This window comes from Athene cunicularia, unplaced genomic scaffold (assembly GCF_003259725.1).
Source record: "Athene cunicularia isolate RWA unplaced genomic scaffold, athCun1 SCF_1, whole genome shotgun sequence".
NCBI lineage: Eukaryota > Metazoa > Chordata > Aves > Strigiformes > Strigidae > Athene > Athene cunicularia.
In genome coordinates this window covers 1996802-2023053 of record NW_020799155.1, presented here as the reverse complement: position 1 = coordinate 2023053, position 26252 = coordinate 1996802, and the positions used below count along the sequence as shown (strand labels likewise).

Here is a 26252-nt window from a genome sequence, read left to right as displayed (position 1 = left end):
AAGGAAAAAGTGATTATCAAGTCTCTCTACAGAGTAAGAAGACTAATGTAAAACCATTTCATCCTAGTCCCCTCATCTTTCCTCTACCTTTTACGCATCGTATTATTACTTGCCTTCTTTTTACATGCCCAGACCCATAGTAGTACCTACAAATGGTTGAAAATATAAAATGTTTTCCAGGACCTACACCGACTCCATACACAAACCCATACTTTATCACATTCTTCTCCCTCACTTCAAGTATATTCTGATAATTTTCTACAATAGTCTTGTTAATACTAATACACCAACTGGTATCAAACACATAGGTATTTTCTACTTATCTGCTATTTACCTAAAATCGAGAATTTTAGACTAGTACAATCCTCACTCAAAACAGCTGACAACATTCTTTTTAAACTGTCAGAAGTTTATTTTCAACAAAGAACATCATTTTAGGAACAAAGAGACATGCAGACATTTTGAGTTACTGGTTTACATGGTGCCCCTTAAGTGAAAACATCCAAAATTCTCCCTTTTTTTTTGAACAAATTGGTAGCATTACTTCATTACACTCAGGTTTTCAAGCATAGCAACTCTGACCATCAGCCCTTCTGAAATGAGGAGTTCAAGTATGAATACATAACCAGACAAGCTTCAGCTGATGTAAGAAGATAAAGGAAAGGCAAAATTAGAATTCAACCTTCTTTTTTTTTTCTTCACGGAAGGCAGTAAAAGTGACTGCTGTGTTCACTATTTATTTTAAGATATGCAGGTAAGAGTAACTTCCACACAGTAACATGTAGCCCAGCGAGGAAAGGCAGGGCAAAGGACATGCATGCACCAACATGCTTCATAAAGCAGCCCAGTGATACGTAGCAGGTTATCATGGATTGCTTACTGCAAACAATATCTGAAGATGACCATAAGTTTGTATTGGTTTGTGTTGACTGAAATAGCTTGTTTTGTCCATGCATGGGACTCCAATTAGAGTCTGCTATTCAAAACAACAATTTGCACACGGGCTGGAAGTGTTTGCAGCACAGCAGAATGACATGGCATTTAAATTTACTTACTCTGTAGATTTCTGCTGAGCTTAAAGTAAGGCCATTGCTCCAGTGAAAAAGCCCTCAAAGGCCATTTTTCCCACACTAGAGATCGGTTTGCGATTCAGCTTTCTAAACATTTATTTTAGTGCACAATCTGCCAGAAAGAGGAACTTACTGCTTGTTGTGAAGTTACCTTCCCCGACCTGGGGAAAGGAGTCTACATCTTGGATGACTTGTAGTACCCCCACAGTCCGCACCGGGGGATCCAGGGCTACGGAGCTCTCGTTCACTGTTATATCGCTGGCTCCCGTTATCTGGTTGGTTGGTGGTCCTCCTATGGATGCTTCCAAGTCCGGAGGTATATCATCCATGCAATCTGCATTTGGCTAAAGAGAAGAAAAAGATGAAAACTCAGCACTTACCTGATAAAAAGACTTAATTTACCTGTTGCCACTTCCTTCGTTTTTTTCACTTTCTTTCAGTACTGAAAATGGCAACACAGGATGAATAAACACACACTGTTTCCTTTCGTGTACTTAAAACTTCTTAATACAATCTGTTGCAAGAGAGACCCAAAGTATGCATTGGAAATATTCAGTATTAAACTATGTCACCTACAATCTCTAAATATTCTTATTTATACTTTTTAAAGAGTTTGGGGGAGTGCCCATTAAAGAAGTAATTCACTTATTGATATGATCTGTAAAACATAGGCAGTTTGCTGAGTCAGATTACAAATGTAAACAGAGACAGTAGCCAAAGGGGAATGATTATCTTTTCCCTAAATACACATTTTATAGAGCTGATATCAGAGCGTTCAGGAACAGGAATTGAAGGGAACTGCCTGTGGGCGCATCTATGTGTGGGGTGCAAAAATAGAAGTTAAAGCTGTTTATAAGACAGCTTTTTAACATCAAAATATCTTTTCCTTAGCTAAGGCTATATACAAAATAAATTATGAGAGAAGAAACAAGCAATAATGGGTATTTGATGAGTATTATTTGTTCCATGGTCTTTCCTGCTTCCTGACTCAGAGAGATCAAGGATGGAGCCCAGTTCTGGGGAATTTAGACACTTCTCTCTTGCAGTTACATAGTGAATGCACCAACACCTCCAGAATGAGCCAAGCTCTTCAAGTCGTGTCCACTTTTTCCACTGACCTTCTAGGGCACCAATGAGAAGGGGTTGTGTTGCCCACCTTTTGCACAGTGTCCTAAGCATTGCTCACGAAGAGCACTGAGACTGCAAGTGGGCACTGAGCAGCAAAGAGGATCATTTGTCCAGAGACACTGTATTTAAGACTAGTTTCTACCCTTGATTTCTCTGGGCCTGTCATAAGCCTGATGCTCCCATTCATACAGCAGTGACTTCTGTGGAGCTCTGTATAAACACTGGTGACAAACATACGAGTCAAAAAAGCTCTTTTTCCTCTAAGAGGTAATAGATTCTTGCAGCATTTGCCCATAGAGCCAGACCTGTTTTCTCCCCAAGGCATAGAGAAAAGTTGTCTGCATAACTATTTCAAGAACTGGGTTTTGAAGTTTTAACATATCGTAACAAAACCAAGGCTAATTCAGAAACGAGGATGCTGTGTGTGAGGGTGCAAAGCTTCCAAAATGACAGAAGGACATACCAAGGTTGAGCTGCAATTACACAGATACCTTGTTAAGTAAGGAAACATAAAAGTAAGTTGTTCTCATTTATCTTTATTGTGAAGGAGTCAGACAGCTAATCTGGATCAGTCACTTAGGTGTCCTCTAATGGCTTGAGACAATTTCACTGTGTTATTCATCCCACCCTAAAATAAGAGGTGTCAACTGCCCCCTCTGCCTTCCCACCGCTCAGCACTAAGCAGAGATGGGGCTCAAGCTGCTAGAATGGAAATCCAATGTCTGGATGGCTAAAGTCCTCTGCTCTGTGGATCTGATTTTTACTATGTTTAGTTGTCTCCTTTGCTAAGGCATTTTTGAAAATCTCACTACCTGCCTATCTCTAACAGCAGGCACCTAGAAACCAAACAAAATATGATACAGCAAAGACTTAAACAGAGGCTTAGCTTTAAGCACAAGAATAATCCCTTTGAACTCGGGCATAGATGGTTACCATATGCTTACACTTTTTCGCAGAACCAGAAACTAAGCATGTTTTCTCTTTACCCACACATTCCCTGTCTGATTCCTGCCACCTCATAAATATTTTTTCACAAATGTTCCTAATGAAAAACGCAGGCATTTTAAGCAATCCTCAGGTGACTTGTATCCACAAACTGAAGTTTTGGATAAAAATTAGAATTGTCGTTGTCTGGCTCCAGTCTAATCCACAAGCAGTGAGAGTTCCTCAGAACTGGGATAAAGGCACATGCAGCTATACCAAGTTTTAATGAAACTCAATGAACCTGTACTTTTTAAAGTGAAATACCAATCATTTATCTGTAGAACTTGGATCCAAAATTATTCCTTAGATCTATCACTCCTTCCCTCACCCTTAGCTATTATAACAAATGCTTTCAGAATTTCATTGTTAACTTAAATTTGGCTTTGAAGGTGGTGTATTTTAAAGGAAAAAAAAAATCTTTTTTTTTTTTTTCTTTTCTACTCTAGGAAAAACTATTTCAAAATTTCTTCAGGGGATCAGTTGTCTGTCCTTTGCTTTGATTCCAGTTATTCCTAGAATGGGGTTTTATCACTAACTTTTAAACCTTTAAAAGTGGGGGATTATAATTGAAAGCCAAATCAAACATTAAAGATGCAAAAATAGCATTGCTCGATATAATTAATCCCTTTACTCCTGAATCATTTCAGTTGGAGAAAATATCCCAAACTAAGCAGCATACTATAAAACTAATGATATGAAATACTGATCGAAAAAATGCATTATGGCTTCTGCTGTCAGAGTGACCCAGATACATTTGCTAAGTTTAATTATATTGGTTTCACTCATTCCCTGCATGTAAGTGCTTTGAGGGCACAATTCCACTAAAGTCAAGGGAAGGCTTTGTATTGACTTCTGAGAGCTTGGCTAAGGCTCTTAGTGAATAGCTTCAAGTCATCCAATCTGCTGCCAAAAATGCAGTTGTCTGCATATCCAGCAGATATTTGCAGAAAAGAGGGAGAAGCAGAGGGAAACTATTCAGTGTGATATGATCATCCCAATAGCAATGTAGCTCTTTGAAAGACACTGATAATTCATTTCAAATACTACAGCCAAAAGAGGTATAGTCTGAGCTGAATTCACCAGCAAAGAGACAGTGGAAAAGGTTATGCCAACCATTTGCTGATAGGTAGTTAGTTAATCATCCTCTGGAGCTGCAGAGGGCCATGGTGAAAAGTGGAGATGCTCAGCTACCGTGAAAGTGAGAGCAGTCATTTTGGTGCCTCATGGCAGCCTGGGGAACCTGGTTTTAGGGCAGATAATATCTGAAGTCACTGATTACAAAGTAAATGGAGAGTTTAGATGTGAATTGAATTAAAGCATTTAGATGTTTGGGTTTTAACCAGTCATTTCCTGGAAAATCCTGAGTCCTCCTGCTAAATGAAGCACAATATATCCACAGTCACACAAGCCAGCTCTTTAACAACCACCATAGGACAAATATGCAGCTGGCTGAAAAAAACCCACTACATTAGCCCTGCTTTCCTCATCCCTTCCATTGTAAAAGACTGCAAAAGGACTTTGGCAAACTTGTGCTCAAGTCTCCCATCAGAGACTGTTGCCTGCCTACGGCTGCTTTTCTGTGTGTGGAAATTTCAGCTAAGATGGCTCAGCAAGACTCAAGAATGTGATTAGAGAATGGAATTTTGCTTTATCCACTCTACAAAAAATGTTTGCCACCTCTCACTGAGAAGCCCTAGAGCTTTACAGCTTCTTCCAGGGAAATGTCCTTTCCCACAACAGCCTACTAACATCTGGCTGAGTTAGGAGCCTCTGAAAATACCAGTTCATGTGTGCTGATAGAGGCTGGTGGCTTCTTCTGGACCCACAACTACACTCTCCGGAGAGAAGAGGGCTTTGCATGGTGCTTGCAAGCTCACGGTGGCACCAGAAAGCAGCCCACAGGACCAATGCCACCCGGGGGGCTGCCCTCAGCTGGTGGCAGGCAGAGAAGGGTGAGGACACACAGTTTCTGTCTAGGTGGAGAACAGGTCCTGTGAGCTGAGCAGGGAGTGTGAGCAGCAACACCAGGGCAGGAGCTTGAAGACTAAAGGTTGAGCAGAGGGGTTACAAAGAGGAGAAGCTGGAAAGGGCATGAGGTAGGAGAGGGAGAGACAGGAGTTGAGGTGTATTTTAGAAAGACAAGGCAGAGAAAACAGAGGAAGAGGAGCAACTGATGGCAGTATAAGAATTTTTAACCCCCAAGCTACCAGATGCTCTTAGGCTCCTACTTCCTTTGCTGACAGCCAGAGAAAACCCCTGACATGAAGGCTACCATCTGCTCCCAGTTCGCATAGTCAACAGCTCCTACTGTAAGCCACCTTGAGGGGAAAGGCTCTAGCCTGCAGCTCTCTCTTCACGAGCCTAACGCGATGATCCATGCGGGTGGGAGCCACTATGCTTCCTCTGAATGATGGAGCAGGCTGTTTTCAGTTTGCTGTCTTTTAGAACAACCTAGGAAAATTTTCACAGAAATTCATATAATAAGATCCTCTAAACAAACTTTGCAAGTGGAAGACTAACTTCCAAGCGCTTGATTTTTAGTGTTAAGACAGACCAGTACTAAAGCTGAATCTGAAATCTTAATTTGACCCAGTTGTTTATGCTGGTTACAGCAGTATCTTTAATTACATGCCCAGTACAATTATTTCCACAGAAGCTCCATGTGGAAGCTTTCAGGGAAGGGAGCAGGATGGATCCCCCTTCTGCTGCTCCATATAGAGAGAACAAGACATAGAGCTGTGAGAGGAAAAACGATGGCTGAGGAAACTGAATTGTGCTTTTAATTATTCCTGGCAATTAGGCTTTTTACCACCATGGTTCGTGTGTAGTAAAAAAATCGTGTAAACCAAAACCTTGACACATAGCCTTGGGGCATGTTTTCCCTTCCCCTCGATGTACCCAGACTCAGACAGTCTGTGGACATGCTTAGACTACAGCAGCTGCCAGTGAAGTCAGTGAGAGGCATATTCTGGGTGTAAATACTAAACTTTCTGAAAAGATCTTAACACCTCACTGCAGACCTCCAAAAAGCTGAGGTCTAATTTGTCTATATCCCTTTGATTACAAAGCTGATGAAGAGCATGTTAATGAAATGCCTGGGCCAAAATGTGAGCAGACCAGTGTGAGAGCAGAAACTCTGTGGTCCTGCACGGTGCAGAAGCAAGCCATGAACAGTATACTGGGTATGGAGAAGAGGTGTCAAAATCCTGGGTAACTGCTCACTGGCAGGCTTGTGAACTGAGACATAGAACCTGGAGAAAAATTCCTGTATTTAAGCCTAGGCGCAGCGATGCTGAATGGCAGAGCCAGCCTTCATTTTGGCCTTTTCTGACATCTCAAATACTAATTTAAATTGTATCATCTTTTAATATTCTAAAGATAATATACATGCTTAGCAGAAAAAATAGCCCAACTGTAATGACGTTACCCTAACTACAGTGTTCTACTTTATTTTTCCTGTTGCATGTTTTTAGCTTGGATTATATTAGGCTGATTAATATATCTGCCTACTTCAGTAAAAACATACCTCACCACTTGGTACAAAACCTTTTTTGCAGCAATCTGCTTGGCTTCCTTGTCTCCACGAAAATGAACTCTTGGGGAATGGCTGCATCAGCTCCCCCAATATGCTCACATGAGCTATTTTACTTTATATAGCTCTTTCCTATGTGAGTTGGCATGCCACCATCTGTAACCGGGGAGGGTATTTACAGCACCTGTTAATGCATCGACTGGTGGTGTGTCAGTACTGAACTTCACTATCATGTGGCAAGCCTCGCACGGTGTGAGAAAGTGACTCGCTTCTTCCTGATGAAGCCCCTGATGTCTGTGATCGCTGAGGTCAGGAAACTGGATGGCAGACAGGACATGGACTTTCTGAACGTAAACATGCAACCTAAAAAGATCAATTGCTTTGGCAGCTTCTAACCATGTCTGAATGTTTCAAAAAACAAAGAGCTTAACAATTTCTTGTATGTCATGTGGTCTGCCACACGCGTAGTTACTGGGAGAAATGCTCCCTAATTGGAATTAGGAATACAGAGCTTGCTACAGATAGACTTCAAGAGAAATCTGACAGAAAAAAGATTTGGCTCCCCAGAATGAACAACTGGTTGTCCTTGACTAGTATTGCTGGGAAAATTTTATGTACAGACCTTCTGCTTCAAGATTTGAACTGAGAGCATGATTAAAAAATAAATCCAGTCCTGATTTAAAACACAAACAAAAGCTATGTGAAAGAATCTATAAATACACCAAAACACCAGCACACAATCCTCTGCTCCACAAAGCAGGCAATGACAGACACACAAATCCCAACACCCAACCAACCCCATACACACACTCTTCCTCGCTAATGAAAGCGGCGTGCAGGAAAGAGGTAGAGTCAGACATTTCAGCTTGTACTCCCTTTAAAAAATCCATAACATAACACAAAGAGTAGGATGGGAACAGACAGGCAAAGGGCTACAGATATACCCAAGTAGCTGGTGTTTCCCTCCTGCCCCAAGCGGCTGCTCTGCGACGTGCTTACCGGGATCCCTAGAGCTTTTAGAATATTCATTTTACACATTGGGCAGGTACGATGGTCTAGCAGCCAGGGGTCTACACAGGACTTGTGGAAAAGATGCCTGCAATGAAAAACACAATATTTTAATTCAACTCCACCATGGCACAATTTATCACTTAGTACCAGATGCTGCTTCTGAATTCAGCAAAGTGCAAGCATTTTAAAAACATTCTTCTTGACTTTCCTGCTCTTTAGAAGCTGCCCATCAGAGTGAGCTCCTACACAATTCCAGTCTTGAAGGGGTTGTTCCTAATCCTGTGCTTGCTCTGAAGTGACCACTAAGCAACTTCCAGAGCCCTGAGGCTGCTGGGAGCCACTTTTCTTATACATTATCCACATGGAGGAACTGAAAGCTTCTTGCCTAGCCTTACCAGAGACGACCTGAGATTGAATATAGAGATATTTAGTGCGTGTATCTGACTGACAGATTGTATTTTCTCTTGTGAGCATATTCTGTTACCCTGTGAGTTACAGAGGACAAATGTTATAAAATGCAGGAATGTGGGGCTCTGGATTTAAGAAACATCATTCAGTAGGCCAAGTAGAGCAGTGAGGACTCAGCGCAAGGCAGTGAAGTTTGTTCAGCCCCACCCCTCCTGAAGAAAAGAAGGAAAGTTTCCTACCATGCACATCGCCTCAGAAATTACACGGGCACGGAGGAAACTGAAAATTGACTTGCCTTCTTAAAAATCTTTTTTAATCAATTAACTGAATAGAATAGTTAGGTTGGAAGGGACCTTAGTCCAACTGCCTAATATAACTTAATAATAGCAACTTAGGCAAAATTGAAAGAGGGTATTTTATTCTGAAATATGAGGCTAAATATACATACACAAAGGTGCCAACTAAGGCTAATTTGCTTGTTTTGAAACACCATACAGATCAGCTCCAAATTTACTTTCTAAGGCTTGCAACAGGTGTCTCACATTTTACTTGGCAGAGCCTGAACATCACGTTTCAGTCTGCTCGAACTTCTACATTTGAGCAGTGCCCAGGCCGTGTTTCCCTGGGCTGCCGCTGCCCCACGCGCATTGCTCGTAGAGCGTAGCCATACAAACCCACCAGGTAACCGGGCGGGGGGGCACACAGCTCACAGCTGCCCGAGGCTCCTCCTCGGAGGGACGGACCAGCCTCTGTGAGGAAATGCAATCTCTGAGAAAGCCAGAATCACTTAATGCACCAAAATACTTCTAAATATTTAAGTGGTACGTATTCAGCTGAATGGGTTAGCTGCTGTGTTGTGTCACGGCTGCTCACACAACAAGATACATACGACCTTTCAGCTTGGTGGAAGATACTGAGGTGCACGTTCATCAATATCGATTTGCAACCCTGGCTCTTACTAACATGATACCAGCCCACGTACTGGCTGGCTGGCTTACTAGCTGGCTTTGGTCCTAAATAACACTAGAAATTCAAAGCCCCAACTGTGCGAAATCTCAGGATCTTATTCTTTTCACTGCGATGATTTTTCTCACTGCCTCTAGAAGAAACAGGTCCTTTGTCAAACAAAGTTACATGGCAAATTATCGCATTCCTGTGCTTGGTCTGACTTCACACAACTATGGGAAAAGGCAAATCTGTTCTTGGAAGTTTGACCTAGTCTAATTATATCAGTTGGCTGCAATACCGAACTTTGTCAAACCTCATCTGATCCTGTACGTCAACATGATTAACACAAATGAAGTATCGTGATACTTGAAGTTTAAACCACTGCTTTACTAAAGCTACTGAAGTTCGCAAGCCTCCTTCTAAACAAGCCTTACCGGATAAAACCACAATGCACCACATTTTGGTCTCTGTCCTGCATAACCCTTTTATCTCAGGAGGGACATACTCAGCACATCATCAAGCACGTATTCAGAACAGGTGAAGCATAAAAATACAGTCCTCAGACAGGGGTAACTTCACATTTAGAAGTCAAACCAACAGAATTCCTTCCGTGTGTTAATTCACAGAGGGTAGTGAAAGTCTTTTCAGCTATTTGAACTAACGATGAAATTCTTGGTTGTGATTGGTTTTCTCTAATTTTATACTCAAGTTCATAAACAAATATGCTTAATGGCAAACATCTGAAGCATGTTTGTGCCAAAATAATCAGTACATTAAAAAGATCTGAGATATTTATTATCCTCTTGGAAAAAAAGATTTCCAAAACTTCTTTTGGATAAAAAGTACGTAACTTCTATCAAGCCATTTTACCTTAGACTAGAAAGTCCCCATTTGTTTTCAAGTTGCAAGCCTCAGTCAAGCTGAGGTTCATATTTCAGCATTTCATACTGTTTGTTAATAACCAAAAGCTTGGAACTTCCATGCCTTAGAGACTTTAAAAACTGAAGCTTAGTGTTCCCAAAGTTGCCTTCAATAAACAATATTTTAAATGAAATTCTACCAATGCTGAGTAATTTAAAAACATGACAGATCATGTCACTTTGCACTTCTCAAGACTGAATTAGCACAGTGCACTATGGCTCTATTAATTTCAGGTTTAATATGTACAACAAAAGGAACTTGATTATTTGACAGAAATCTACAGAAAAACGGAACTTTACTGAAAATCAGATAAAGATTTGCATTTTAAAATTTTTGTACCAATTATATAATTAGAGTGCTCCTAATATCTATTTTTGAAGATACAAACATTTGTGCAGAGTGAGGTGGCAGGCTCTGCAGATTTGGATTTGCTTTATTCGTTACTAGCTACAGAACTATGTATCTGCTTATGGCTTTCAACAAATTGTGAATTGTTTAATGTCCTGATAGGTTTATCATCTAAACTGAGGCAAAATAAGGGTCAGCACAAAGTAAGATGAGAGAGAAATTGCAATATTTCACTGTCACATGGTAAGACAAAGATGTAAAAAGATCAACTGCAACAAAAATGTCTCTCCCTCTGCAGTTCTGCCTGATGCAAGGTTTAAAAGGAAGGAGAGGGTAGAGGCGTCATGGATGAGTTCAGAAGTAATGACCCATACAGGGAGACAGTAAGAGAGAAGTTTCAAGTACAGGGTCAGGACATGGCTTTGGCAAAGTCAGAGCTGGAAAAAAATGTTTTTTCTTTTCTGTTGTGTGTAACCACATGCGTTGCAAAACTATCTAGATTTGGATGGGTTGAAAAGTTTCTCAAAAGAACTGTAATTGATTAGTTGAAAGAGAGGAAGGCGAGGGGAAAGGAGATGTTGTAACAATCCTCACACAAAATAAAGGCTTCCATAAGGAGAAAGGAAACAACTATTCTTCACCTCTCCTAGGGGTAAGACACACCAAATTTTGGTCACATTTGGGACGTGTTTAAACTGCAGCAAGTGAGATCCAGGTTACACAACAGGAAAAGCTTCACCACAGTCAGGGGGTAGCAAAGCACTGCAGTAAATTATTAGTGGAATTTGCAGAGTCTTCATCTTGGGAGACTGGAGAGTGTGTTGAAAAAAACTTTCAAGAATGACATGTGCACGGCCAGTGCCCCTGTCGCTGTTCCAGAGGTGGTGGCCTCCTGGGATCCCTCCTGCGCTCTTCTGCGACTCTGCAACTGCATGCGGCTGTGTAAAGATCACAGAGTGCACAGGAAGACAGAGAACCTCAAAATCCCAGAGCATTTAATTTACTATTATCTAAATTGAAATGTATTTAAATTTTCTTTAAATTTGCAATTTTAATCATACAAGAAAAAAAAAAAATTCATTTCAGGGTCAGCCCAAAATTATAATAATAATAATAATAATAATAATAATAATAATAATAATAATAATAATAATAATAATAATTTGATGTAAAACTATTGTAAAGCTTTCAGCTTGCCAACAATTTTGAAAAGCTTTTTTTCCAGGGTAAGGGAAACTGGCACCTTCTACTCCTAGCCCCAACTTTCCAAAATGCATGCAAACAAGCCTGGCAGTCATGGAATGTTTCTCAGAAGAAAAGCATGAGCAAAGAGGAGGCAAAAGCACAAAGAGAGGTACCTCCCTAGGGACTCTAAGAGCATCAGTTGCCTGGGTCAGACATAGGGCTGAAGCAGATTAAGAAAGGTTTTGGTGAGAGACTAAGCAGCCTGGCAGGATCCAATAAGAAGGTTTGGGCTTCTGGGGGTGCACGTACAGTATTAGTTGTTTATTTTTGAGGAAGAAGGAAGGATAAAAGAAGATGATGATGAGGGTAACTGACAGGAAGGAATCAAAAGGGAAAAATGTGTGTGATGAAATAATTTTCACGGAAAGCTAATAAAAAGAGAAAGGAGCGAAGCGGTCTCAGAAATCACAGTTGTTCGTGTAGTGAAGGTTCAGGGGAAGGGAACGAGCTGGAATGGGGTCAGAAAGTGCATTTATTGCTAACAGAAATGAAACAACCAAAAAAAGATCTCATGAAGAACTCAGTAGAGATGACGTTGAAAGAATTGTCTTGCCTCTCTGTAGCAGTTTAGTAAAGTTAGTAAAAGTTTAGTAAAAGGCACACACTGGGAGCAGCAGCACCAGTAACTTCTCCAAAGCCAGAACAGAAAAGACAAAGGCATTTTGAAGCTAGAGACAGAGGACAAGCAGGAACCAGGGATATGACAAGAGATGTCACTCTGGGAACAATGAACTTGGTTACATTTGATGTTGTGTCAGTGCCCTCAAAGATAACTTCAGTGATGCTTGCTACCATTAAACATAAAGTCAGCTGCAAGCCAATACTTTTTTTTTTTTTAATCAAGTGTCAGTTCTTATTTATTTAATACATTCTGTAGAGTGAGGTTTATTAATACAGTCAGTTGTGGGAGCTGGCTAAAGGGGACAGAGAGGAAGAAGCACAAGTTAACTGGAATTTTCGTCCTAGCTCTCCAGAATGGGATACATAACAATAGGCTATCCCAGTGTCGGCTCTCTGCCAGCAGGAGGGAGGACATTTGGGGAAACAGTGTATGTACTAGTAAACAAGTATCTACACGACTTCAGAGCTCATCCACTGCAATATGGGCTAGTGGACTTTTGGTACCAATTTCTTGGCAGATTCAGGCTCCACCAGCCTTAAAAATAGGTCTCAAGATATACAGGGCTTTTACACAGAGTGTGCCTGATAGCAGTGCTTTTCCCAGTACTGCCTGCAGTAGAAAGCAGCATCTTTCATGTGCAGCTCTTGAGGCATATTTGGCTTTACAGGTAAAAAGTTCTACATCTTGAGCACCTCCTGGATAGAAACACTAAGGTCAGCCAGCACTGGCGTCACATGGTGCTGGCTTCTGCAAGGCTTGGTGAAATGCCAGCCTCTTATTATAAAACAGCAGTCTAATGAGGTTCCCATACTAGGAACTGCACACAGTTTAACTGAGGATGCTGGAGGAAGAAACCTACAGAGTGTGTAGGTCTTTATCAAGATATAACACTCTCCTACTCACTTAACATAGAGAGAAATTAATCCTTTTTTTTTTTTTTTTTTTTTTTTTTTTTTTTTTTTTTTTTTTTATCTCCTGTTTTGGAAGTCCAAACCCAGGCGAATGTGTAAAATACTGCCCTCACAATTTGTATAGCAGGAAAGCCAGGGTTTGTGAAGTAGCTGCTTGAGAAAGAGTTTTTAGAATTCAAAACTGCTGAGGCTTGAACTGTGAGTATTTTACAAGACAGTTCTGCTGCTGCTAGCCTTTTAGCATGAGTCATTTTCTAGGCGACCTTTTAAGTCAGCCAAGAACTGAACATCACCTGTTAACTATGCGTTTCCTATTCACTCTGCTTGACTCAACACTGTGGATGACAAAGTCTGACTGGAGCCTCATTGAATTATGAGGCAAGACACAAGTGAAAGCTAGAGCTTAGACGTATTTTTTGCTGTTGTATAACTACGTCCAAAAACTGCCTATCTCTATCCTGCAAAACTTCCAATTTTATTATGCTTCATGAAAACAAGCTTGATGGCAAACCAAGGTCCATATTTTCTGGTAATTTCTCATTTGTCTGTATTTCTGCTTCATGAAGTGATGCATTTGTGTGTGTTCACAGAAAAAAAACAACAAAAGCTTACATGCAATTTGTCATTGTGGGGGATTTACAGTAGGTCAAGTTTATGATTAATCTGCTGGTTTTTGTTTGCCATTTAGTGATGGCAGTAAACAGATTTAACGAGTCAGATAAATGAACAGAAATGGGCAGCTTGTAATATTCAAATACCTACTAGGGAACAACACAGAAGGAAAAGAAACAAATATTTCTGTTTCTCAAACCAGTGAACATGTTTGCAGGAGAAGAAATAAACTATTTTAAAAAAAATCTGCTCTGTATGCACAGCACTTGAGATTCCTATTTCTAGGGAAATCAAAGATTTGCTATTGTTCTCCTAGGGCAACCACTGTTCTGAGGCAATCTCCTAAGAAACTGATTTCCTCAGAGAAATCTTTCATTAGCCAACACTTCACAGATGACAATACAGTGGCACAGAGAAATGAGTACAGCTGTTACAGGTGGCAAGAGGCTGCACTCCTGTGTTGCATCACTGTGAGCCTATGTGCTGCACAGGGCACGTTCACATAAGGGGAAGAAAAGAGAAAGAACAAGCTGCAAAGCTCTTCTTGTCACCTCCATGTCCCACATGCCTGAGAATATTTTTATGGCAGCAACAGATAACGTGGTCTTTGTCACGTTCTCTTTCTGCTTTACTGTTTCTACTCAGCCTATCTCTTTTCACAGAATCACAGAATCGTCTAGGTTGGAAAAGACCTTGAAGATCCTCCAGTCCAACCATTAACCTCACAGTTCCCAACTCCACCAGATCCCTCAGCGCTGGGTCAACTTGACTCTTCAACCCCTCCAGGGATGGGGACTCCCCCTCTGCCCTGGGCAGCCCATTCCAACGCCCAACAACCCCTTCTGCAAAGAAATCCTTCCTCAGAGCCAGCCTGACCCTGCCCTGGCACAGCTTGAGGCCATTCCCTCTTGTCCTATTGCTGTTACTTGGTTCGAGAGACTCATCCCCAGCTCTGCACCCTCCTTTCAGGGAGCTGTAGAGGGCGATGAGGTCTCCCCTCAGCCTCCTCTTCTCCAGACTAAACCCCCCCAGTTCCCTCAGCCGCTCCCTGTACGACCTGTGCTCCAGACCCTGCACCAGCTTCGTTGCCCTTCTCTGGACACGCTCGAGTCATTCAATGGCCTTTTTGTAGTGAAGGGCCCAAAACTGAACATGTTTAATGGCTGGGGGTTTTTTGGATAGAAGTCATGCCTTTGTCAGCACCTGGACATGGCCCAGGAAAAGAAGTAGCTCCATGGGGAGCGGGACCCTGCTCTACCCTGGCTGCTGTGCCCAGAGCTCACCTTGAAGTCAGGGGCAAATTCTTCTAAGACACTTATTCTGGACTGATATAAAACTAGTGAGGAAAACAGAGGAATCAAAACTTTTAGTTTAAAAATCCTACTGAAGACTTTGGAATAGGCCCAGATCAGAGAAAATTTCTATCATACTAAACTCATATTCTCACCACCATTAATACTTTGTTGAATAAGAGGCACTTCAGATATCTTTACTAACAGATTTTGAATAAATCAAAATGATAAACTCACTCTTCCCTCCCAAATCTCTCACCAGTGTGATACTGCGAGAACAGAGTCTGTCTTGAAGTAGAGAGATTATCAGAGCTGCAACCTTCAACTTACCTGCAAGGCAAAATTCTGACAACATCATTGGGCTTGTAGCCTTCAATACAAACAGCACAGTTATCAAAGTCTGGCTCAGTTTCCTACAGGAAAGAGAACATTCATCATTTTCATTTTTTGATTTTGTCAGCTCATCTCTTCATACAAGAGCCTAGGTGCCCGAGTAAAACCGTCACCGATGCACGCTGCAAATCCAATAATGCATTTCAAGCAAGTCAGATTTTCCAAGATGTTTCCAATTGGAAACTTCCCCTGGAAAGCATGCAGATTTAGTTAGGGTGTTTTAACTTTCAGGTTTTTCTGCATCTTCACAGAATCACCTTCTTCTCTCTCTACTCCATTTCATCCGTAAATTGCTTACCGGCATTCCTCCCGCGCCTCAAGGATACAGTAGCTAAATAAGCAATTGCCATTTCTGTTCTGCCTCATTGTCCCAGTGGTCTGAAGGAATCCTTAGCACAGACTTTCATTTGGTAATAAGCAATCTGAAAAATTACCTTATCACCTTTCCTGATTGTTCTGACTTGTAGCTTGCTGATTGCTTTCTTTGCAGCATCTCCAAGCCGGCGCTGTAATACAAAATTTGCTCTTAAGCAAAGAGTATCTCTTCATGCAGAAATCATCACCTTTTCTCCCTAGGCTTCTTAATAATCTGAAGTGATTGTACATGAAATGGGGCAGTGCTGCATAAATATAAACAGATGATGTCAGTCATACTGTTATTCAGAATAAGGGCACAGCAGGTATTCTTAGGCTTGCGGGTAACCCACAGCTGATGAGGCAAAGCTACTCTAATGGAGTTCCAGTGGAGAATGCATGTGAGCCCAGCATGATATTACACCACAGCACCTTTACTATTCCAGTGAGTAGAAATATATGTAACAAGTCTACTATCTGGATATCCTACTTCTTCCCTCTCTTTTTTTCAATGACACTTGTAAAAAATATATTATTAAATGAGGTCTGGGCTAGTAAGTGGAGTGAACACTGGTTTTAAGATTCAGAAAGTCTTTATTACATTGCTCCAGAACTAGTTCATGATATTCAGCAACATGTGAGTGCTGAAAGCAAGCTGTTAATTTGTTAACCACAAAAAACATGAATAATTTTCTCTGCTGTTCTCTTTTCCTGCAATACAGAATTGTCTACTTTATCGGTGCAATGTAAGGTATAAAAATGAGGCAAAAGCATCTGCTGTTTCTTACAGGTAAAGCACTGTACAGTCTTGCAGTTAACATTTTATCCATACATAACTATCTGCTTGTTCTTTGCCTTTCTATCTTTCCATACAGTGGACCATGAATTGTTTGCCACGTGATACGTCTGACTGTTCTCCCATATTTCCAAAGCACTGTTACTGTGCCAGCAGGGTCACAGCCACTCAGGATTAAAGTATGTAATAACAGCCTGACGCAAAACACCCTGTTCTCAGATGTTGAAGACGGAGGTGCCTGCCTCTTGCAAGAGGCTGAGAACATACAATCAGGGGCAGTTCATACAGTCACTGCTCAGCAGAGCTACCTCCACAACCTCTGCCTCTATCAGTGCTCCAAGGAGTTGGCTGCTCACTCAACAACCAGGGAATCTGGAGACAGACTCACAGGCTGGAAAGGTCTGTGAGAGAGCATGTACTCCCACCCCCTGCTCAAGGCTGGGTCAACTTCAAAGTCAGAGCTGTGTCCAGTCAAATTCTGAAATCTCCAGGAAGGGAGATTTCACAACCTCTGTGGATAATTTGTTCCAGTGCTTAACCACTCTCACAGTCTTTTTTTTTTTTTTCCCCAACATAGAAATGGTATTTCTCCTGTAGTTTGTGACCACTACCCTTGTCCTTTCTCTGTGAACCTCCGAGAAGAGTTTGCCTCTGCTCCCTCTCCAACCACCCACTATGCAGCTGAAGGCTGCGAGCACAGCCCTTCCTCCTCCTCTGCTCCCCTCCTGGCTCAGCAAGCCGAGCTCCCTCTGCCTCTCCTCAGACTGTACTGATGACCCTCCTCTGGGCCCTCCCCATTTTTTTCACATCTTTCTTGTATAGTTTCATGCAGCAACACCTACTCCGATGTCTTGTCACAATTTTATAACAGCTGATGATACACTGCATTGCAAATTGTCACCAATAAATGACTTAAATGTTTCTCTTCACCTCTCCTACCCATCCATATTTCCAGCCATGTGTTGTTAGATAGGAGGGAGACATAGAGGCTTTGGTGACTCTGAAGACATTCAACTTTTCAGGCTGGGAACATCGCCTGTACTGGAGTTCAGAGGGGCCTGTCAGCAGGAAGGATTTCCAGCTGGAGGGGGTGAGAACATAAAGCCAAAACCAGAAGGAAGCTGGATGTAGTTTGTAAAGTGAGACCTAATCACCATATAGATACGATTAATAAATTACCACTTTGTTCTTCAGATTCAATTAAAATCACTGAATTAGAGAGTAAGCTTACTGGATTGGAAAGACATGGAAGACTGACAAAACGCAATGCTGAAAGCAGAGAGCCATTTCAGATCTGGCTAAAGAGGTGAAAATGATCTTGGCTATCATATGAGATTTACATATGAGCTTTCCAGCATAACTAATTACTACATGTGAGGGAGTATCTTGTAGTTATACAACATCTTTTCTGTGGTACATTTTTCTCACGGTCTCCCTTAAATAAAGGGATCAGACAAGAGTTGGAAACATTTCTTGCCAGCTATTTGTTTCTTTAATGTAAATCAAAGAGTGACTGATAACAGAGAACAAGACATGAGCCATTATGTCCTGTTTCAGGAATTGCCTGTGTTTCCTTTTTATCATTATTATTACTTAAACTAATGAAATGTCTCAGTCCTTTTTTGCACGTTCTTCAAGGGGAAAGGACAAGATTAAAGACTGATGTACATCTTTGATCTGTTTGTTTTCATGTTTGCTTTCTCTTATCTATCTTAAATAGATAAGTTCATGACTTACATGCAAATGAGAATAATTTAGTTTTTGAAAGAACAGGAATATCTCGGAGTAAAGTTATACTTTCAAAGGATGCTTCCATTTGAACAAAAGGCATGCTATCACTAACTAAAGATTTCCTCTAAAAGATAAGAGGCATTACAATAGTTTAAGGGTTTTAAAGTGAGGCTTAGAGATTTACAGTCATAAATCTCATAATCTCATTAGCAAGGCTGCAACATTCAGTACTGGACTGGAAGGAGTTAAGCATATCAGATGCAGTGGTCTTGTGGATGTGGTGATACTAATTAAAAAGAAGAGACAGTAGCATGGAAAGCATTGCTTGTCTGTTCCTGAGGAAGTAAAATGACCGTAGGTGCTGTAGGAGAGAAATAATGCTAAGTGCTTCTCTCTTTACTAAATGTTCACCTTTGCAGGGAGGAGATCACCTTGCGCAGAAGGAAGTGCACCATCAGGACAAATTATCAGACACATCTCCTGTACCACAGATAAAGTTTTCAGACTCCCTCATGGAAGCACCTTCCCAAGACAGCTTCAAACACTGATGTCTCTATTCATTGGCTCCAAACTCTCATTCAAAGCCATGGCCAGCAGTCTTCCTTCTTAGATAATTGCTTGACCCTCCACATGCTGCCAGTCACATACTAAAGTAGATCCTTCACCGGAGATTAACCGAGGATGCAAAGGACCCTCCTCACTGTATGCTTTAGCTTTCACTACTGCGCAAAAGTCACAGAGCCCACCTGGTTTCAAAACAAGAAACCAATGGGAAGAAATGACATGGAAGAAATACGGTCAACAGGTCTGGCATTTAAACATCATCCCCTCACCATCTTCCCATCTCATGTCTCACAGACAACAAAAAGACAATTCTATTATTACTGGCGAAATATGAAATCTGACACACTGACAGGGCTGTTTTTCTTTTTTTTTTTTTCTTTTTTTTTTCTTAAGCCTGTGTCTTGGCTGTTACAGTGCTGAAACAGCAAGTCACATTTTGCTGAATTATCTTCAGGATTTAACTTGTCATGTAATTCCAAACTGTTTTCAATTAGCTCTACAACCTGATGTCTCTTGATGCAAACAATTCCCAGAGTCTTTCACAGAGAAACTCTCTCATCTTCATGAGGGAACAAGCCACTGAGGAAGCAGATTGCCTATGCTTTCCTTACACAAATCTATCCTCTTCATATCAAAAGGGTGTATCATCAGGGCAGCCACTTACTTCCTGGACATCTTGTTAGGTGGGAAAAAAAAGAGGAGGCCTTGGATTTTCATCCAGGTGAATATTACTACCTATCTTCTACTTCCACATGCATCGTACAGTCATCTGTGCTAGAGATACCCTTAAAAATTCAATGTATTAAAATAAAAATTGAAATCTAACCATATTTGTAGGTGACACCCTTGGTTGCAGGTGCACAAGTCCATAACGGAAGACAGTTGTGCTCCACTGCATTAATTCTCAGCCACATTGGAACAAGTGGGACAGGGCTTTCAGTGAGAATCCTTGAAGTCCTGATTTCTCTGCTCATCAATATCAGGCACCTAACTGGAGTGAGCTGTGTCTTCATTCTGTCACATGAACCTGGATTTTGCATACATGGTGAGGAAGAGTAATGCCTGAATATGTATGTGCTGTACGTCCAGGTTTTGTTGCACTGGCAAGTCACAGGAAGCGATTCCAGGAGATTCTTCAGTCTTTCTAGCTGCCTCTCTCACTAGCTGGACTCTCGATAGACAATTAAATCAGATCCTTTTGGGTTTACTGCTGGGTCAGCAATTTATGCCGTATGCAAGAAGGGAAGTGGACCTAGAAAGGAGGGTCACCACATAAAAGAGAACAAGGAGGCAAAGGTGGTTATCAGGCTTGACAAAAGGACACACAATGCTTTTCAAGAAAGGAAGGCATAGTTGAAACAGGTCAGATTGGAAGAGACAAAATGGAAGATGACTTAGGGAGACTTGGAGAGACCAAGGAAAGATGTTCAGAAACCTTGCTTTCACGGAACAGCGCAACACCCCTTCTGCTTGGAGAAAACAACTTTTTCTGCCAGTCATATTTACCAGTCAGCCACACTGTCCCATTCCCTCAACACGGTGCCCAGACTACCAATCCAGAGGAGCTGAACTGCTCCTGGTAGGAACTCCAGTATCAGCCAAACCCAGGAAGGGCAGGCATGGCAGAGGTTAACAAAGAGGCAGACATAGGTTCTTATTTGACACAGAAAACATAGGTCCTCCAAGCCCCTGTTTTAGAACTGGGGGATTTTAAACCATTCAGATGTCAAAATTAATTCAAGCTTTTTAAATTTTAAAATTTTCTTTTCATTTTAACAGAAGTCTAATAAATGAGTCACAGTTTTTCACACTTTCAGAACAGGGCAGTCAGTTCACACAGTCAGATTTTAACACACTGTAGGGTAGGAAGCGGTAACACAACTTTCTCTGAATAGGCAAGCTGGCTCCCCCTTCATCTGATGCTCTGTTTATCCAAACATTTCAACCTTCAGGTAAACTTTAGCCCGACTACATCAAATACAAATAGAAGGAAGCATCATTCCTAAAGCTAGTCAGCAACGAAGGTGTTTATAACACATGCAAGGCTTCCCAATAAGTAAGTACAATACCTTCATAGACACATGCAAGTTATAATGGCAAAAGCTATTGAGCGCAATGACAAAAGAATTTTGCTCCAACAAAGCAACCCAGTTTTTCTTGTATGTATCTGAATATCCAAGATACTGACATAGAACTTTGTGATCCCATCCTTGTGCTACAAGAAAATGTGTCAAAGAATCAAAGAAAAAAAAAAAAAAGCAGAACTTTAGGGGAAACAGAGAGGAACCCTTATGGAAAAGGTAAGAGCAAGATGAGCTCTTCTAAACTACCTATGTCTTTATATTTCATAGGCAGGACTAAAAGAAAAAAATCAAAACCACAGCAACTCATTAACACAAATGGTTGAGCTTTGTCTGTATATTGCTACTACTTTTCATAGGCAAAGAGCTAATAAAGAGATTAAGAGATGTCAGGCATAACTGGATGAAGAAAGTACGTGAAGAAATTCTAGTTTGCCCCATATCTTTATTGCAGCATGAAGAAATTCTAGTTTGCCCCATATCTTTATTAAAGCTTCAGCAAAAAATTAATAATAAATAATTGTTTAGGAGGCATGCTTGCTTCTTCTTCCCAAGAGCAGAACTAATATAACAACAAAGTTATTAAAATGTCTGCACAGGACAACTGCTTGTGCCCATGTTAGTCTTGTCAACCGTTGGAAAGAAAAATGCTGAAAATGAAATCTCCTTGAACGTCTAAACCTATCAATTTGAAACTATAGCATATTACCTGAATGAGCTTCTTATTTTGCTGGGCTTCATGTTTATGTATGTCTATTTACACTGCTAATCTGCCTGTATAATTACTTGATTGAAAGCACACTTACGGTACTCACATACATAAATTAGGCACACATGTGCTTTTGCAGCCAAAGCATCTAAAAATTATCACAACCCTTACAGTCACAGCGAATCTGCTGCCAGTGATGTTCAAATTCCAGCTGGGACAGTCTCATTCCTGCTATCCAAAATTTCATACTGTATATTTAAAAGGAAAAATATATTCTTTCTGTCTGTAAATACAGAGCAGCTGCTCTCTATCTCAGAGGATGCCTGAATTTCAATGGAGGAGGGATCCCTATACATTAAGTATACATTACAGAGTGTGTGGCAGTACTTTTCTCTACAAGATGATTATTAACACTCTCAGTTTTAATTTTTCTGCAGAGCAAGCAAGGCAACCCTCCCCCTGCCCTGACAGTAATTTATTAAGGGTCCAGAAACAACTCTGAATTACAGGGCATTTTTTTCCCTGCAGTAAAAGTTATCTCCTCAGATTTCATACATTGATAACATTTTCTACTGTACCATTAGAATGAAATGTAGAAGCCTCAGCTTCACAGTTCTGCTGATGCCAAGATAGTTGTATCCAGACAAGAAAAGATTAAATTTATCATTATCATTGCTATTATTATTCACTGCTGAACTACCATAAAGATGTACAATGCTTTAAAGATCCAGAGCGCCTCAGGACCTAGGGCTCATTCCCCCTGCTGTTGACTTCTCTCCAGCTCTGTAGGTTTTGCATCTCTTTCAGGGGTTTTGGACAAGATGCCAAAACCAAAGGCAATGGCTATCACTACAGCACTTATATATTCAGTGATCGTTGCCAAATGAACAGGGACACCTTTGTCTTTCAAGCCCAAGACCCTTCTATAGACGTATTAAATTGAAAACACTTTCTGCTCTTTTTTTCTTTCTTCACATATTGTGAACCCTTGTTTCCACAAATTCACATATTTCACTCTGTTTCAGTCATCATTTTGATCTCAAGGGTCACTAGTTATATACATTTCTACGTCACTTGGCTATATGTACCAAGGCAATCTTTTTACTAATAAACGTAACCAACTTTCTGTCTATTTCTTGTGTGTTTTGCATAGGAGAAAAAACCCCATAATATATATACACATATTTATTAATTTATTTTTTCCTGACACCCATCCATATCGACAGAAATCCTGGCTTTTCCCAAACACAGGCATTTTTATATCTGCGTTCCTTTCACCTCCTTGGTTTTAGATTTGGTTTGTCTTTTTTAGCAGACATTCACCATTTCCTCAACTTTTAAGCTGAATCCCATGGTGATTTTTTGAGAACGCAAACAGCCATTCCATCGCTGCTCACCTGATTTCTGTCTCTGGCATTTGCGTAGCGGAATCGCTGGATGTAATAGAAGACCAGCCACGCCAGTGAGATGATCATCAGCACAATGAAGGAGATGGAGACGAACACCACAGAGGTCCGGCTGACATACTTCTGCAAGTTGCGTGTCCCGATGGTTATGTACATCATCACAGTAATGTTCCTCTCCAGGAGGCTCACTATCTCTTTTCCTTTGGGTTCAGGAATCATTATTGCTACAACATCTTCTAGGCCTATCAGACAGGAGAGAGAGAAAAGAAACTAAGTAAAACAAGTGATAGCCAAAAGGCAAAACAGTGACAAAAAGGCTCTCCCCTTTCTCCTGCTCTCCCCTCCTGCTTACCAAGGGGTATGTCAGATGGATCTGGTAAAGGTTTCAAATGGAACCAGTTACAGAGAGTGTTTCTATAAACTAATCTCAGTGAGATATGTAAAATGTGTTCCACGGGTTGACATAAACATGGATTCCCAGCACTACTTATCAAACCTTATCAAGATGATATTGCTGTAAGCACTGCAGAAAGGCATCCTGCTACCCAGCACTCCATGTACATTTACCATAGCCCATTTTGTAGGGTCACGAGTCTGCCAGAAAAGCCCCTCCAAACTCTGCATTCAGATCAGAAATGCTTCCAATCACAGATCCTCACATGGCTTCACAACCTGAAGGTGCTGCCTTCGCCCAGGACTGGCAACAGGAGAAGCCCACAGGGACAAGAGCAGCTTGACACAGTCCCAGCTCCGCCGCTGCCCTGTGCTGACGGAGGCTCCCCACAGCCTGAGCCCACACAGATGTCTGGGAACCTCTGCTGGGAGCTGGACTCGTCAACTAGTGCCAAGTTTAAAGCCAAGAGCATGGTTTTATTCCAGAAAAAAAACAGACACAGCCCAGATCAGTCCCCGGAGCAGTTTGCAGCATGGCCCCAGAAGGACGCGAGTCAGCACAGCTGAGGCAGCGAAGGGATGTCCACTAATGGGATGGGGCAAGGACTTCCTACAGCCCTGCCAATCTTTCTGAAGCCATGACCCTGTGAAATAGGCCCTCTACCAATCTATCAAGCCTTAACTCTGCACTAGTTTTCCTGTCTGTACAGTGCTGTTTCATTTTACTTGCATCACACGCTGCTGAAACTACTTCTCTTTCATAATTTTATGTCCCCTATGTACATAATAAATATAGTCTGAAAATATCTGGGATTGGGCAGCTTGTTAAATGCCTTTTCAGGCTTCTTTTATGGTTTAATATTAGGGATATTGTGTTCTTCCACTTCATCAAACAAGTATGTAGAATATTTTTACATGTAAGCTATGCTTTGCAATAGTTAAATCCTGAATTGTACTAAGCAGCTAAGGACAACAGGATGTATTTTAATGTAGAAACATGCTAGAAACAACAGCATATGAAATGATCACAAACTGGCATTTAGAAAGAAAGGTAAAAAACGGGGGTGTCTGAAGTCAGAGAGACAATGCTGGGGTGGCGTTTCAGAATTTCAGCTAAAATCCCAGGAAATCAGCCAGCATGTTGTTAACTCCACAGCTACCTGTATTTGGACTGTGGCAGGAGGACAAAGCACTGCCTGCCTCAGATCATTTGTGGAGGTGGGGAGGGATTGCTTGGTCACTAATGGAGACATGAGAGGACCACTTGCGTTTCCAACAGCATCCCCTTCCAAGCTAATATCCAACCCAAGCTTCAGCGATGCAGCACTGTGACCTGGTCCTCATGGTCCAGGTCAGACATTTCTCCACCAAAACCCCCTGGGAGGTGTAAACCAGGTTTTCAAAGGTAATTGGATACTAAAAACCAGGAGGTGTCTACCAGGATTTTGTATATACTAAAGCAGACAGGTGGGTGGTGGTTAGTGGAAAACATTAACCATGGTAGAAACTACCCAACTCTGTTGGGTGCCTGGATCAACTGGAGGTACTGAAACAGCTGTGACAGCCTGTTGCCATTCACACACGAAATATGCTGCAAAGCTGGGACCTGAACCCTCCTTCTCTCAAGTCTTGCAGTAGAAGTGCAAAGACCCCCACTCTTTCTCTCATGAGACTTTCCATCGTAACACTTTCCTGATTATGAGCAGGCCAGTCAGTGAACAGGGAGAAACCAATAGTTTGGCTGAGTCAAGAGTTTCAGATATCCATGATAGGAAACTTAACCTTTCTGCTGGTACTCTTCCATAAAGCATTAATAATTTTCAGCTATTTCCCTTTATTTGTCTAGGAAGAGCCTACTACTTTCAGCAGCCAAGATAAATCTACCTTTGCAACTTTTCAGATACCCATTTATTACAAAAGGCTAATGCAAACATTACCCTAACAGCCTAGGGAGAATTTGCCAAGTCTCAAAGTGGCTGAGAAGGGCACTGGTGCCATGCCAGTAATTTTCCTGCAGTCAATAAGACAAATTGTTTGGAGCAGTGCTTAGCTGTACACATGCCTGCCTTTGTTCTCTTCCCTTTCTTTAAAGAAAAAAAAATAAATTAAAATCACTCTACAAGAAAACCAAAGCAACCACCTCACACATAGCCAAAAAGAACCGATAGTGAAAAATCCCACAGTTAAAATACTGAAATTAATTTCATCAACTCCTCTCAAAAACCACCATTCTGACCCATCCAGTTGTCTGGAACAGAGCTCTAACATCATCTTTAGTACAATCTCGGACACTGTATGAATGATGTTACCTGAAAGCCTATTAAAATGGGAAATATAGACAAAACCATTTTAAATAGAAAATATAGGTGGTATCTTAACTGTTTAATTATCTCGAATCTTAAATTTCTTTAAAAACATGTTTAATTCAACTGAATATAGCTTAGCATATTTCTGGAGAACTACAAATAATGAGCACAGGTCAGATAGGACATGATGCAAATGAATCACATTCAGTTCTTCAATTATGAATGTAATATTTTTGTAAGAATAAAACAAGCACCCACAGGCATGTCCTATCTCTTTAACAGTAGAGAGAGTAGAGTAAAATAGTAAAAAGAGAGAGAAAAAAATCATAATTTATTATAACTTATGACTCCTCGTTTTCATCACCTGCCCTTTCTGGCTTCAATCCATGGTGGAAACATAACTGGTTTTGAACAGGAGTGCAGCCACACACCTCCCTTCTCTGCATTCTCCTCCTTACCTCTTTCTGCTAGGATGGTCTACTGCCAC

The 26252-nt window shown here is 41.1% G+C and overlaps 1 protein-coding gene across 3 annotated transcripts in view; it reads right to left on the bottom strand.

The window, feature by feature from the left end:
- The window catches only part of RNF150 (ring finger protein 150), a 151975-nt gene that overhangs the window by 31473 nt on the left and 94250 nt on the right, over window positions 1–26252 (bottom strand). For all 3 annotated transcript variants that reach the window (XM_026866966.1, XM_026866967.1, XM_026866968.1), the window contains 5 exons: window positions 23058–23308; window positions 15860–15931; window positions 15363–15445; window positions 7714–7810; window positions 1204–1414 (listed from right to left, as the gene is read on the bottom strand). In XM_026866966.1, coding sequence (XP_026722767.1) covers window positions 1204–1414; window positions 7714–7810; window positions 15363–15445; window positions 15860–15931; window positions 23058–23308 — 714 coding nt within the window. The remainder of the gene's footprint in view (window positions 1–1203; window positions 1415–7713; window positions 7811–15362; window positions 15446–15859; window positions 15932–23057; window positions 23309–26252) is intronic.